At 44.0% G+C, this 16,416-nt stretch overlaps 1 protein-coding gene across 1 annotated transcript in view; it reads left to right on the plus strand.

Moving 5' to 3' along the window:
• SHC4 (SHC (Src homology 2 domain containing) family, member 4) overlaps window positions 1-16,416 on the plus strand; it is a 115,560-nt gene that overhangs the window by 90,589 nt on the left and 8,555 nt on the right. The window contains exons 8-10 of the mRNA XM_005863973.2: window positions 1,324-1,495; window positions 3,504-3,564; window positions 10,825-11,004. Of these exons, the coding sequence (XP_005864035.1) occupies window positions 1,324-1,495; window positions 3,504-3,564; window positions 10,825-11,004 (413 nt within the window). The remainder of the gene's footprint in view (window positions 1-1,323; window positions 1,496-3,503; window positions 3,565-10,824; window positions 11,005-16,416) is intronic.

Genomic DNA, 16,416 nt, shown 5'->3' on the forward strand with positions numbered 1-16,416 from the left:
AACAAAATGAAAGAAGAAACTAAAAGCGAGAAGGGATCAGCCATGTTTCTCTGATGTTACACAGCACTATGAATTAATTAAGCAGCATCATAAAATAATAAACATCAGCAGATTTCTCAGATTTATTTCAACCCCAAACCCCTAGCATATCAGTAAAAACCAAATACATTGAGAAAGAAGAGCAAAATAGTAAGAGTCAAGTGTCTATTGCAGGAATTCCTGTTGGATTGTTGGTTTGCAGTGTAAATAGGTCAGCTCCAGCTAAATGGTGGCTGGGGTGACATACACCGTGACCCAAGCAAGGGTCTGGTTGTTCTGTCTCAGGCACAGAAAGGCTGCAGTGAAAGCCGAATGCGTTCAGGCCGGTGGAATGTGAATGCGGTGAGGCCCCTGGCTCGCAGAATTCACACCTGAGAAACAAAACTCTTGGGCACTTTTAAATGCATCTCTCCCCCTAATTTGTCATTTTGGGTATCAACAAACACTTTGTTTGGAGCTCACCCTTTATGAGGTGGTTGAGGGCAGCAAAGGAGAGATGGTTACCAGAAGGTGCAGATGTTGAATTTCTCCCAGGGTAGCTCTTACAGCCGTAGTGCTGTCACTGTGTTGACATGTAAGGAGCCCAACAAAACTGTGTGTGTTGTCAGTGGAATCGGTTCAATCCAAAAGGACTTGATTTATTCTTTTCCATAAGAAACTTTTACTAATTCCAATTTGGAAGGAAAGTACATTTGTTTTCTTGCCCTGTTTCATTTTTAAAAACAATGCATGTTTACATCAATCTACCCTCTTGCCACATATGGTTCTGATATTTATTTATGAATCCCACATACTTCTGCAGCCTTATGCAGACAAGGTAGCTGGCCAGAGCTTTTTAATTATTTTCCTCTTGGTTTACTAAACTGGGCCAGGCCCTCTGCCCAATATCTACATTTCCTTTGAGCAAAGCATTTGTGAAATGGTACAAAGCATGCTGGAGGTACCCGGGAAAACTTTGTATTTTTATATACCATTGACAAAAAGGTCTTACATTCAGGGAGTTCATATATATATATATAATTCCTGGGCTGGAAGGGAGACATAAAAGCATCACCCTTGTCACTTTGGTTGGCTTATCCCACTTTAATTGTCCATGGAAATCTAAACAACTCAGCCATCTGGTTGCTTCCATCCAGATGTTTGACATCGTTTAAGCACATCTGTAAAATTACAACATGAATGCAGCGTTTTTTCAGGATGATTTGCGTTGTTCTGACCCATCTGCATCCCCTACAGCATTTGAATTCCCGCCCAGCCTCTTGGGGATTCTTTTTTGCCTTACAGTGAGGAGGTCCATATTGACGGCCATGCGGACGAGAGAGACGATCATGAGTATTACAATGAAATACCAGGAAAGCAGCCACCCATGGGTGGTGTTTCAGACGTGCGGGTCAGAGTTCAAGCCACAGAACAGATGGCTTACTGCCCCATACGGTGTGAAAAGTTGTGCTATTTGGTAAGTAACGTTTTATTATGATTGGAACTAGCAAAGTGATTCTGTCCTTATCACTAGAGAGTTTAATTTGCGGGTTTCCAAATGCTAATTTAGAGAAAGTATCATCTTCCTCAGTACTGAGCCAGAGAGTGAATCATTGACAGGGCCTGGAGTAGATCATTTTTACTCCAATTCCCAACCTCAGCCTCAGCAGCTGACCTCACATCTCACTTCACTGGAACCCCAGGGCAGTCCAACACATTATCCTCAACTTCACCCTCTCCCGTCTCCAAGTCTTCCTACGTTCTCCTTGCCTCTCTCCCTTAGTTACCATCTCCACAGCTAGTCTTTCCCTTGGGCTCCTGATCCCACCCACCCATCCTACCAACTCTGTGCCCTTGTTCTGTCATCAACCTCTGTCTCGATCTGTATTCTCTCTCTGTCTACCAGTTCTTTTCCTTCTGTCTGCACATAAACTTGGACTCCTCCAACCCAACTAAATAATGTCCCACCTCCTCCTCTTTAACCCACAAACTTCTAGAAAAAAAGAAAAACAACTATCTTTACCTATACTTTTAAGATCTGAACTCCACTTGACAACTTGAGAGAAATCACTTTTACAGTAGTCACCTTTTTTTTTTTTAGTCACCAGTGGTTTAATTGCTAAATCTACTTCCTTCTCCAGTATTCTGAATTTGTCTCCAGCATTTGATACCTGTTGGCTGCCTCGTGTTTTCTTAGACCTCGTCTGTTAGCTTCTAAAACATTTCCATTGTGTGATACTGATCCCACATCTCTAGTTACCGTTTTTCTTTCTTTTGTTTGGCTTTCCAAATTTTATTATGAATATTTTCAAACATACAGAAAAGTTGAAAGAATTATACGGCGAACACTCATAGACTCACCATCTAGATTCTACAATTAACATTTTATTATATTTGCTCTGTCATCCTATGTAGCCATCTATTCTCCACCCATCCATCCATCTTATTTTTGAAGCATTTCAAAGTAAGTTGCATCTTTTCTTTTTCTGTCTTGTATTCTTGCATCCCCTCCCCTGGGAAGCCAAGCTCCTGCCTCACCACCAGGGAGGCACTCTCCAATGCGCTGCCCTGGCCCAGTTTCTCCTGTGGCCTGACACCTATGTGTGTAGTCCTCCAGCCTCTTCTCCCAGCTCTTACCTCCCTCGGCTGTGATGCCACAGGCATGAAGTTGCTTGTTTATATCAAGACTGAACTGAGCGTTTTCTCCTGGACTCCAAACCAGAGTCCTCTACTGATTTACTCATGTTAGAGAATGGCATTGCCACTCTTTCAATAGTCTACAGTTTTTTGTTTTCCTCACACAGTGAGCCCTATAGCAACTCATCTTAGAGACCTAGGATTCTATGTCTTTTGAATATACCCAACCTTTTCCAGTCCTAGCGCATCTTTCTAAGTTCTGGTCCTCACTTGCCCGGATGATTCTGAAAGCCCCTTCTTTATCTCTAATTTCATGCCCCCAAACGCTCCCGCACGAAACGGCTGGGTTGTCTTCCTAAAGCACAGACACCCCTTCTCGAAGGCATCCCTGGATCCCATCCCATTATGAAGCGAGCACGAGATGTTTAAGGATGAAAGTGAGCCTGGCACCAGCCCCAGTCTGCCATTCACGGTTAGATAGAGGTTTGCCAAGTGGCCGGTGTTTAGACAAGTGTCCTGGAAATCACACCTTCTCGCTGAGCCTTGGCCTGAGTCCTGGAATGTGACCTCTCAGCAGAAGCCGTGCCCTCAGGGTGCGCCTGGTGGTGGCAGCTGTGACGACCCTCACCCCTGTCTCTGCAGCTCCCAACAACGCACTGTGGAAAGGAGTCTACACTCCTCACCCCAAGCCCCAGTTTCCTTTTTTCACCTGCCAGGCACTTCCTGTATCAGAAGGTGAAGTTGTCTGCTGTAGTCTGCTGGGAGTGTTATTCCTGCTTAGTTTATTTTGGGGAAGTTCAGGAACGATGCTGTGATTGTAAATGTCTCACGATCTGTTGTCCCTGCAGCCTGGGAACTCCGAGTGCAGCAGCGTCTATGAGAACTGTTTGGAGCAAAGCAGGGCAATCGGTAGGTACAGTCGCCCTTCCCCATCGGCCACTCTCCCTACTCCTTTATGTCACGTGGTCATGTGTGGACCTTGCTGTAACACTTGATGGGAAAGGCAGGTGCATATTCTGAACACATACTGCCTGGGCTACAGGCCTCCGCGTTCTGAGAGACCCAGGAGGCCGCAGGCGGGTCCCTGGGGAGGCTCGTGTTTCTCCCTCTGCCGCACTGTCCTCCTCCCTCACGGGGGCTCTCACTGCTCTGACACAGAGGCTCGCACTGGAAAGGTGCTTTCTCCGACTCCCACTTCAAAGGTCAGGCAGTAGGCGAATGTGAAAATGAGTGCTTGTCAAGTCCACCAGGATTAAGAGAAAACCTTTATTTCTGCTTGGCAAAGGGAACAAAGAGCAATCTGAAATGTGAGTCCTGATCCCGGTCCCACCCACCCCAGACTTGTCGGGGTGTTAAATGGCTGATGACTGCTTGTGGTTATTGACATAGGGCACAGCTTTTCCACAGCACAGGTGCAGGGCATCCACTCTCAGATTGGAAACTATTTTCATAAAAACAAGGTATACTGACAGGTCGTCGTTTCATTCTTATAAATGGTTGAAAGTATTTATCCATTTATGTACTCATTTGGGAAGGAAAGTTTTGCAGCTTTACAGGGGGAGATAACTGGACAGTGAAAGTAATACAGGGGAGGGTAGAGCTGGATGACCAGACGTAGGGATGCTAAGGAAATTAGCAGGAACTTGTCCTGTAGAAGGTAGTCACTCCCAAGGATGCTTTGGTATTTCTGATGGAATTATGCCAATGTAATCTATTAATTTTATTATTTTTATGCAGTGGGGAAAGCATGAGGATTTATTGTTTGGGGTACAGCTATGATTACCACCTTCCTCCAACCTGAAAAAATAATAGGAGTAGTGAGTAATGCAGTAATTAAAATTCTTCAAAAGCATGGCTTCTTTTGGTAGAAATTAAAATTTCATGCTATTCTTTAAAGTTATTTAAATTTTTAAAGGAATTCTTAATGATCTGACTAAAACAAATTAGATGAATGGTAAATGTCTTTTTAAAACTATGCTCCCTGCTCCAACCAGTTTTGCTTAGTGGATAGAGCATCGGCCCATGGACTGAAGGGTTCAGGTTCAATTCCAGTCAAGGACATGTACCTTGGTTGCAGGCTCCATCCCTGGCTCTGGTTGGGGTGCGTGTCTCTCTCACATAGATGTTTCTATCTCTATGTCTCTCCCCCTTCCTTCCACTCTCTCTAAAAATCAATGGGAAAAAATATCCTTGGGTGGAAAAAATAAATAAAACTATGCTCCCTGTAAGCTATAATTGCTCCCTCCCTTCCTCCTTTCCTTTTCTCTGGAAACCCCTCACCTAAGGACCCCATTTTCCACCCCATTTTCCACCTGTGCTGTAGCTCCCTGAAACTGTCTCCACGCTCTGCCTTGATCTCATTTTATAGTCTTCACTAGAGGCCCGGTGCATGAAATTTGTGCACTGGGGGGGGGGTAGGGGGAGTCCCTCAGCCTGGCCTGCGTCCTCTTGCAGTCCAGGAGACCTTGGGGGATGTCTGACTGATGGCTTAGGCCGAGTAAGCCATCAGTCGGACATCCTTAGCACTGCTGCGGAGATGGGAGAGGCTCTCACCAGCCATGAGCCCAGCTTCTGGCTGAGCGGTGCTCCCCCTGTGGAAGCACACTGACCACCAGGGGGCAACTTCTGCATTGAGCGTCTGCCCCCTGATGGTCAGTGCACGTCATAGTGAATGGTTGTTCCGCTATCAGGCCAAATCTGGCTCTCTGACATCCCCTGAGGGGTCCCGGATTGCGAGAGGGTGCAGGCCAGGCCAAGGGACCCCACTGGTGCACGATACAGGCCAGGGAGGAACATGGGAGGTTGGCCAGCTGGGGAGGGATCACGGGAGGGCTCCAGGGCGTGTCTGGCCCATCTCACTCAGTCCCAATCGCAGTCCCAATCGGCCGGACCCCAGCAGCAAGCTAATTTACCAATCGCAGCGTCTGCCCCCTGGTGGTCAGTGCACATCATAGCGAGCAGTTGAACAGCCTTAGCATATCATTAGCATATTATGCTTTGATTGGTTGAACGGATGACCAGACACTTAGCATATTAGGCTTTTATTATATAGGATTTCTTCAACAATTCACTCAATGCCTCTTTACTGTCCTATGGGTCAAGCACCGAGCTATAACATTGTTTCTTTTAAAAAGCAAGTTCCTTACTTCCAGTGGGAACCAGAACACTAGGCAGCTACTTCCCCAGACCTCAGCCACTGAGACCATGGGGCTAGAAAGAGTCAGCCCTGCTCCAGGGGCCACGACAGGTGTGGTTCTTCCCATTGTGGCAGGAAGGACGTCCCTAACTCGGTATCCTTTCATCCACAGACACACAGGAATCAGGTGTTCCCACCTTGGGGCCTGAGTTGGTCATATGTTAAAAAGTGATCTGAAATTCTTGACCAGTGAGCAAATTAATAGCAGTTGCCAGAATAGCAAATAGACATTTTTATGGCTTTTCCCAGAGATTCATACATAAGCATTTGGGAGACGCCTATACAAATATTTTCAATAAGGTTTGGCTTTTTCCTCCCAAGACATTGATTTATTCAAATATTGACTTAAAACTTGAATCCCAGTGTATTATAAATACTGCAATAGGCTTCTGGTTGTTGAAGGAGTTAATTGTATTTATTGCCAGATGTATAAAATATCCCTATCCTTAATAATAAATTCCCTTATGGAAAGAAATAGTTAGCAAAATAGAATAATGTTCCCCCAACCTTCAATTTAAAATGGGAATGTTGATATTTTTAATCAAAAAGACATTAAATTCCCACAAACCCTACTTATAAACGTTGGTACTTACAGCGTACACACTGTGTATGTACTTACTAGTATATTGTGCCAGAAACCGCCTCTTGGGCTGGTTGGGTGGTTCTCAGTCGTACTTGGCACAAAGGACTTTTGGCCTGCATAGCGGCTGGCAGGTGTGGGTAAGCTCTCATCAGCCACATGCTTCTCCCTAAAAAGATTTTAAATTTGGGTAAAGGGTGAGATATCTTTTTTTTTAAAATTTAAGACAACATTGCTGACTTAAATATAATGGCACACTTGAAATAAAAAAAAGGAATGGTAGTTTTCAGGAGAGACTGGGTGTGGACATGGGCGCTTTTGTGCCAGCCTGTGGGATGGCAGACTTGGTGTGATCAGCGCGTGCCAGCGCGCCCTGTGCCGAAGGCCGGCTCTGGGTCTTTAGATCATGGTGCGGTCAGCCTGGGTCGACACTCAGTCATCTGCTCATTCAGCTGACATTTTTCTTTTGAGCATCTGCTTTCGACCAGACATTGAAGATGCAGAAGGTACACCGATAAGTGGATTCTAGTCTCTCCTCAAGGACTCAAGGAATTTATAGTCTCAAGGGGAAGACAGACAAGTAAGCAGACGCCTTCAGTGTATCAGAGAGTGGCACCTTCCTGACCCAGCCTGGGGAAGGGAGGAACTTACGGAAGGTTTCCTAAAGGAGGTGGATTCAGAGAAGAATCTTACTGGATAAATGGAAGTTAGGTCAAGAAAGGGATGGGGCCCAGCCAGCGTGGCTCAGTGGTTAAGCATTGACTTATGAATCAGGAAGTCACAGTTCGATTCCTGGTCAAGGCACATGCCTGGGTTGTGGACTCCATCCCCAGTAGAGGGCGTGCAGGAGGCATCCAGTCAATGATTCTCTCTCATCATTGAGGTTTCTATCTCTCTCTCTCCCTCTGCCTTCCTCTCTGAAATAAATAAAAATGTATTTTTTTTTAAAAAAAAAGAAAGGAATGGGGTGGCTATTACAGCAGGAACTAAGCACTGTGTGCAGAGGCCCAGTATCAATGAATAAATACACCCTGAGCATTGATGGGAACCTCCTATTGCAGTGATGGCGAACCTATGACACGCGTGTCAGAGGTGACACTCGAACTCATTTTTTTGGTTGATTTTTCTTTATTAAATGGCATTTAAATATATAAAATAAATACCAAAAATATAAGTCTTGCCCTAACCAGTTTGGCTCAGCGGATGGAGCGTCAGCCTGCGGACTCAAGGGTCCCAGGTTCAATTCTGGTCAAGGGCATGTACCTTGATTGCGGGCGCATCCCCAGTGGGGGGTGTGCAGGAGGCAGCTGATCGATGTTTCTCTCTCATCGATGTTTCTGACTCTCTATCCCTCTCCCCTCCTCTCTGTAGAAAATCAATAAAATGTATAAAAAAAGAAAAAAGAGAAGCTTTTAAAAAATATATATCTTTGTTTTACTATGGTTGCAAATATCAAAAAATTTCTATATGTGACATGGCACCAGAGTTAAGTTAGGGTTTTTCAAAATGCTGACACGCCGAGCTCAAAAGGTTTGCCATCACTGTCTATTGAATGCCTACTAGGAGGCAGGCTCTATGCTCAGTGAGGGTCTCGGCCACATTCTTTCATTTAATCCTCACAGCTATATTTTAAGCGAGGCACCCCCCATTTTACAAAACTGATACTTGGAGAGGTTAAGTGGCATGCCTCACGCCACACAAATAGTAAGCAATAACACAGGGATCTGAAGTCAGGTCCCTGTTCATTCAGAAGCACACTGCTTGCAAACACTTTTGATCATATTCCACTTTCAGTAAATTTTTATGAGCGGGCACTCCTAAATAAATGGTAATTTAATCACATATAAGTTGTCGACACATATACTAATATATTATGCATGTATAATAAAACACACAAAAATAGAAATTTTCGAAGTTAGAGTTAATGATAAACATTTTCTAAAAATGTCTTGCTAATTACATTAGCTGAATACTGTCATTAAATAATATCTCAAGGCCAAATATACATTTAAAGCATTTATTGATCAATAAAATTGACATAAATCCACATTTCAAATCTCAATAATTCTAACTTTTGGTAGATTAAACTTTGCATTTAATTATATTACTCTTATAAGCTCTAATGCAGCCAAGGAGGAGCTTGTACTAAAAAGAATAATCTTCAATTCTTGATTTATTTGCAGTGATCTTTTAGCCATTTAAGCATTTGTGTAGATTAAACGAGTTAACACACTTCATAAATCCACTTCACCAAGCAGATGCAAATTCATGTGCTGTAAACAAATGAGGTGCCTTGCCAACCTCTCCCTCTAGAAATCCCACTCCTCCCTCAGGGTCGCCCATGTATAGAACATGACATGGCACAAGGTGACATGTGACACCGATAGACAGACAAGGTGTAAAGGAGGAGCAGGTATTAAGAGCTGTTGTCTTCCGGTTGGGCTTCCCTGAGTCGGTGCACTCTTGGGTTTCCATGCTTTGCATTACGTCATACAGCTATTCACCATGATGTGAAGTCCAATATGAAGTTGCTCCCTTTTGGACCACATGGAAGGGGTTTAATGACTGAAACAATAGAAGGATTGATGTTGTTTTATGGTGGGATGATGGAATGCCACTGTCACCACTTCATGTGCGTCTTGGTGATCTCGTAGCACATGTGGCCAAAAACTATAAATGTACTGGTTTCAATAGCAAAGCAAAAAAAATTCCATCCTGGCATTCTCAAGACAGAACCATCTGGATGGTACAAAGTACTTGAACTACCTGCCATCAGGTAGTGAACGATGGTGCTAATATCCATTCATCCAGTAACTGCTGTTGATGTCATTTTATGTGCCCGGCATGTGCTAGGAGCAGGAGTAGCAGCCGTGAACAAGACAGACAGGATCCCTGTCCTCATGGAACATGCAGTTCAGATGTAGTAAACACCTTAAAAAATAATAAGCAACAAAATATATTACTCTTTTTAAAAAATATATATATTTTATTGATTTTTTACAGAGAGGAAGGGAGAGGGATAGAGAGTTAGAAACATCGATGAGAGAAACATCGATCAGCTGTCTCCTGCACACCTCCCCCTGGGGATGTGCTCACAACCAAGGTATATGCCCTTGACCTGAATCGAACCTGGGACCCTTCAGTCCGCAGGCTGATGCTCTATCCACTGAGCCAAACCAGTTAGAAAAAAAAAAATATATTACTCTTTTTAAAAAATATATATATTTTATTGATTTTTTACAGAGAGGAAGGGAGAGGGATAGAGAGTTAGAAACATCGATGAGAGAAACATCGATCAGCTGTCTCCTGCACACCTCCCCCTGGGGATGTGCCCGCAACCAAGGTACATGCCCTTGACCGGAATTGAACCCGGGACCCCTCAATCCGCAGGCTGACGCTCTATCCACTGAGCAAAACTGGCCAGGGCAAAATATATTATTCTTGTGATACGGGCTTCAAAGGCCAAGTACAAACTGCTAGGAAAGCAGAGACTGAGCCTCATCTGAGAAGGTCAGCAAAGGCTCTCTTGAGAAAGTGAGGTTTGAACTGACACCTGAAGGATGAGGATGATGGAGAAGGGGAGAGAAGAGCATGTCAATCAGAAGATGGCCTTGCGGTGGGGATCATACTGCGAGAAGGCCAACGTGAACCCAGGCGGGACAAGAGGGGTTACAAGGGAAGCTGGGTGGCCAGGAGCAGGGCCACGGGCTTGTTGAAGACTTTGAGCTTAATCTGAAGATACAATGGAAGGAATTAAAGGGTTTTGAGCCTCTGAGAAATATGATGAGATTTTCAGTTCTAAAAAGGTCATTTGGGCCATAATGTGCAGAATAGAATGGAGAGGAGAGGATGGAGTCAGGGAGGTGGAGGAGATGGCCTGAGGGGTGAGTCCTTTCTGATAAAAAAAACAGCGGAAACACCAGTCCTTGCTGCAAGGCTGAGCTGGGCAGAACAAAACTGAGCATAGAGAGAAGAGAGGCTTCCCACTCTAAATCATTTTAAATCAAGGAATGAGTTTTTGGAAAAGGAGTTTGAATAATTGGTATTCAGGTTCCATGTGGCACGTGTGTTTTCTTGGTTCTGGACTGCAGCTCTGAGCAATGTTGTCTGCCGGTTGGTCTGTTTGCTGGACAGTCGGCCCTTTTCCTGCCGGGCTGTTCTCTGGGATCTTCCTGCTCCTTTTCTGTCTGTTTGAAGCCGTGGGGCAGGGAGACCAACGAGAGGGAGCTTTTCCTCAAAGACCAGAGCTTATCTTATTTCTACTGGTCAATATTCAATCCTTGTAGGGGATGAGGGTGGCTTTTGGCTTCCTATCAATTCTAGACTCTAATATGATTTCATTTATTGTTTGCAAAGCAGAACATGATACACTGATCTCAACTAATCACTACAGGTAATGCCCACGAGAGAGCAGTGCCGTCCCAAAGGGACACCGCGTTAATGAAGCACACGTGTCGAGTGGATCTCTTCGACGACCCCTGCTACATCAACACGCAGGCTCTTCACAGCGCACTGGGCTCTGCCCGGAATCCAAGCTCCGCCCAGCTGCTGGGGAGCCTGTGGCACCGTGAAAGTAAGTGGCTATTTTCTGTCTGTATTAGTCTCCTGGAGGTGCTGTAACAAATTGCTGCAAACTGGGTGTCTTAACACAACAGAAATTCATTGTTTCACAGTTCTGGGGGCCAGGAATCCTAAATGAACATGTTAGCTGGGTTGGTGCCTTCTGAAAGCTCTGGAGAAGAATCTGTCCCAGGCCTCTCCTAGTTCCTTGGCTTGTCTTCACCTCAGTCTTCACCTGGCCTTCACCCTGCCTCTCAGATCTCCCTCTTCCTCTCTCTTATAAGACAGCAGCTTCTGAATTTAGGGCCCACCTAAACCCAGAAAGAGCTCATCTCGAGAACATCAATGACATCTGCAAAGACCCTTTTCCCAAATGAGGTCACAGTCACCGGTATGGGGGGTTAGGACTTGAACCTAATCTTTTGGGGTTACTATTGAGCTCACTACACTGTCTCACATGAAAGAAGGCTATTTCCTTGGTCTCATTTTCAGGAAGCTAAAAGGATTCTTTCTGACCTCAGCTCCTCACCACAATAACAGATAATAACATAGTTATTAACAGAATTTTGTGGAGATAATGGATTTCAAAATGTGGGGACTTTGTGATACGGGCTTCAGAGGGGAAGTACAAACTGCTAGGAAAGCAGAGAGACTGAGCCTGGTCTGAGAAGGTCAGAGAAGGCTCTCTTGAGGAAGTGAGGTTTAAATCATCTTTTCACATACTTTCAATTTTGCTATGAGCTCTTGCTGAAGGGAGGATGGTCAAAGCCAGGAGATAATTTTGAATTTGTTTGTTTGCATGAGAAACAATGGCCATGACTTCGGTTCTGTTTATTGATGATGTTAATTTTACTCTTTTCACAACCCCTTAGTAAGTTATCTATTCAGCACTAAAATAAGATGGCTCCTTTTTAAAACTGTATACTGTGAGTAAAAACACTAAGACTTTACTTAATCTTAAAATACATCACTTTCTTGCCAATTGCTTCCAGGGCTAAATGCAGAAACAGGAATATCTATAATAAAAAAGCATAATATGCTAATTAGACCGGACAGCCAAACAGCCGAACAACCATCCAGACGACCTTCCAGACAAAGCCGGGGCTGCGAGGGCCGAGTCCTTTGCACGAATTTCGTGCATCGGGCCTCTAGTAAATAAATAAAAGCAAAAACAAGCCAAAAGCATACAATCAACTGAAAAATAAACAAAACATGCTTCTCATAAAACGTTGACGCATGTTGGGTTCAGAGATTGGCTTGGTGTCAAATCTGGTTCATTCCAAGGATGGAGAACACGCTGCTGAGCAGGTCCTTTCACTGGCCCCGGAGGCCTTTCCCGAACGGCCAAGGGAACTGCACAGCTGGCGTGGCCAGGTGGCCAGATGAAATGTAAATGGAGACTTTGCAGAGCCTTGGCTTAACCAGATCACCTGAACTCTCTAGACCAGTGGTTCTCAACCTTGGCTGCACATTAGAATCACCTGGGCATCTTTTTAAAATCCTGATTTCTGGGCCTCATCCTCCAGAAATTCTGTTTCTTTGTTACTAATGTTGTGGCCCCACCCCATAACAAAGAAACAGAATTTCCTGTTCTTTCACTGTTCTACCCATTTTACAGTCTTAACAAGTGGCAGAGGAGAAAACAACAAGCCCCCAAAACACAATAGCAAGTTGCCATGAAAATTATTCACTAGAATGACCTCCATTGTATAGGGCAGTGGTCGGCAAACTCATTAGTCAACAGAGCCAAATATCAACAGCACAATGATTGAAATTTCTTTTGAGAGCCAAATTTTTTAAACTTAAACTATATAGGTAGGTACATTGTTATTAACTTAATTAGGGTACTCCTAACGCTTAGGAAGAGCCACACCCAAGGGGCCAAAGAGCCCATGTGGCTCGCAAGCCGCAGTTTGCCAACCACCGCTCTAGACTAAGAAACAGACGTCCTCATGGCCGGACAGGTGGCGAATGGGCCGTCTTCTTACAAGCTTTCCAAGATCACTCTTGGCTCCCAAACATCCCTGCTGGCTTGGTTCTCTGGAAGCAGACACTGAGATGGGGCTTGTCATGCAGGGTCTTTATTGGGATCAGTTATCTGGAAGGGAGGGGCAGGAAGCAGGCTGGGGCTGGGAGGGATTGGCAAAGCCTCAGCCAACCCTGCAGAGAGCTTATAGGCCTGTGAGAGTGGCCCACATTGGCCCCACTTATCTCTCAGTCTTTGGACGTGGGCCACATGAGGGCTTGCCTGAGGGTAGGACAGCTCCCTGCAGCTGAGGCAGACCCTGCGGGGATGGTTGGCTGGAGGCTGGCTGCTGACACCTGGGGCTCTTGGTCCTTCCCTGAAGGGGGATCTGGGTCGTGTATCTCCACATCCATCACAGGGGGAAGTTTGTGCCCTGCGTAATGGGATATGCAGTGAATGCAGATTCCTGCAGTGAACTTAGCTACACTGGAGAGTATCCTGTTTGGATAAGGTAATATTTGTTAGAGGCACCGCTTTTTGAAAACAAGTTTGTGGACCTCAGATTTTAAAAGTCACTTTATAAGACTTTACATTGGTAGCTTCCACGTCATGGGCTGTTCAGAGCAGCAACCTATTATTAGAAATATGGCCTTAGTCAGGTGATCTGACCTAGTCCTTGATTCTCAACTGCAGTGCCTTTATAACCAAGTCTTTAATGTTAAAAATGCTCACAACTCAAGCAAAGAAACTTTGCCTTTTATCATAAACAATTTTATAATGTGAAAAAGCAAAATTAATCCATAACATCATTCCTGACATTGGTGGAAAGTAAATAAGTCCTGCTATATCCAAAATAGTAATGTCACATGTGTTCTCGCTGACTCCAGCCTTCTTTATTCATCCTTTCCCCCTCTCTCTGCCTTGGAAGCAACAGTTTTAATAATTTAGGCCTCTAGTACTCTCTTACTCTTTATTCCCATTAGGATTGGTTGTACCATAGCCCTCCTGGGCTTCTTGCTACTCCCTCCAGGTTCATTTCATCTTATCGTTACTCCCTCCAAAAATTTAAATCCAACTCCAAAAATATAAATAATGTTGACTTAAGAAAATTTAGTAGAGATGGAGTAGGGATAACTTAGGACATACTTTTCTGCAAAATATCTTAAATACACCTTTTAACCTTTCTCCCCTAATGTTTCCTCCTATTTCTTTCTAGGTTCTTGAGGCATCCTTAGCCTCCCTTATTCGTACAAACGCTCACTGATTAGCTCAGTAAAATGAGAAAATGACCTAATAGCTCTCAAGCATAACATCAGGGCGCCCCAAATTGGTGGTTCAGGTCTGATAGGAAGTTTGTCATTCTTAACACCTGGCTTCACTCTCTGGTCTAAGGTGGCTGCTTGGCCAGTCACCATCATATCTGTATTCAGCCAGTGGGCAGAGAAAGGCAAGAGGCATACATGCACATACATTCCTTTAAAGGACGTGACTCAGAAGAGCAGGCATCATTTCTCCCCACCTGCTATTTGTGGGACTCGGTCATGTGGCCATACCCAGCTTCAAAGCGGCTAACAATGTTACTCTAGCTGGGTGGCCATGTGCCCAGCTAAAACCAGCATGTAATGAAAGGGAGGAGAGGCATTGGTGAACAACTCTCCCTGCTACCTTTCTGCCACCCCAGTGAGCTCTCTTCACATAGAACCCATTTGCCCTCTCCCAAAGGAAGACTTTGAAAATACCCCATCCGGTTAGAGCATGCAGCTTAAAAGTCCATGACATCTGGGTGGCATGAGTCCCCTCGATCAAGATTGGGTAGGGATTCTTATAGTTGCCAAGTTGTCTGCCCTCCTGCACAACCAAAATTGCTGGTGGAACTGGAATAAGATAACCGCAGTACAAACCCACACTTACAAAAGGGAAGCACGCAAAACACACCGCGGCCATTGGTTCTAGTGACTGCCTCATCCTGCCAGGGGTGATGTGCAGGCTCCCTGAGCTGGAGGTGGGACATGATGATCTGCCTGGACTCTGGTTCTGCTTTAGGAAAGGACTCCTCGCCTGTTGTTATCTGCGGGCTGGACCTGTGCCTTCCGGGATGTTTCTGCCATCATCCTCCGTGTGTACATTGAAAGGAGATGCTGGAGAATGTGTCTTTCTTGGGAGCTTCACAACTTTCACAGCCTATTCCTGTTGGCATGGGCTCAAGAGATTGGAGTTTGCTCAAGAGGCCAAACAGCCAGACCAGAAGAGGCTGTGGTTTCTTTGGCAGTGCAATTTACCGAAAAATTTAGTAGGATTGTGCTTTATTCACTTAGAGTCTACATGAAATGTCCCATAATATTCCTTTATTATCCTCTTATTGCCTGAAGGATGCCTTCTCTCTTTCTTGTTATTGGTATTTTCTGTCTTCTCGTTTCTTTTCTTGATCGGTGTTCATCAAGATTTATTAAGCTTAATTGATCTTTTCAAAGTACCTAAGTTTTGGTTTTATTTTCTCTATTGTTTTTTATTTTCTATTTCATTGATTTCCATTTTTATCTTTAGTATATCTTCCTTCTATTTGCTTTGGATTAAATTTTTCTCTTCTCTATCCAGCTTCTACTACATTATCTTCTATCAGCTTTATTGTTTTATTTATATAATAAAATATTTATTCAACTTGAAATTTACATTTTATATGAGGTAGGGGGAGTCTGAAAGTGTTATCTAACACTCTGCTCACACCTTTATATCCCTCTTCTAGTTTACCTTTAGTTATGTTGCTATCCAATAGCCTGACTTTTGTATACATTTTTAATTCTGTAAACAGTTTTTTCCAGTCCTTTGATAATAGTCAATATTATCCAAACATCCTTTTATGTGTTCTTTTAAAAACTGACTGTATCAATAAGCTGTCTTCACAATTCACATTAGTTTCGTTTCTTTAAATGTCTCATCCCTCCTTTCTCATTGACATTACTTGCAATTGCTAATTCTAGACTTTGCATGTTAGACTTTTCTTTTAGACTCTCTATATATATATGAGTCTGTTTCTGAGCCTTTTATATACATGAATACTTTTTCTGATGGCTTATTTGTCTGTTCTATACCAGTATATTAATTACTATATACTAATTACTGTGGCTTTGTTATATATCTTAACTAGGGGCCCGGTGCACAAAGATTCGTGCACTGGGGGTGGGTCCCTCAGGCTGACCTGCACCCTCTCCAATCTGGGAGCCCTCAGGGGAGCCCTCTCCACTCCGGGAGTTTCTGTCTGTCTTTGCAATCATATGAGCGAATTGTCTGAGACCCCAATTCAGTTTGGTTTGTTGCTCACAGAATAATGGAGGCTTTTTTTTTTCCTTTGCTTCATTGGTGGAGATTTCCTGGAAGTTTTAGGATATCTTCCCTTTAATTTTTCCTAGACACTCTGATTTTACTTATGTCTCTCATCTTTGCTTTCCCTCCATCCCCCAC

This window comes from Myotis brandtii, unplaced genomic scaffold, assembly GCF_000412655.1.
Source record: "Myotis brandtii unplaced genomic scaffold, ASM41265v1 scaffold182, whole genome shotgun sequence".
NCBI classification, from domain to species: domain Eukaryota; kingdom Metazoa; phylum Chordata; class Mammalia; order Chiroptera; family Vespertilionidae; genus Myotis; species Myotis brandtii.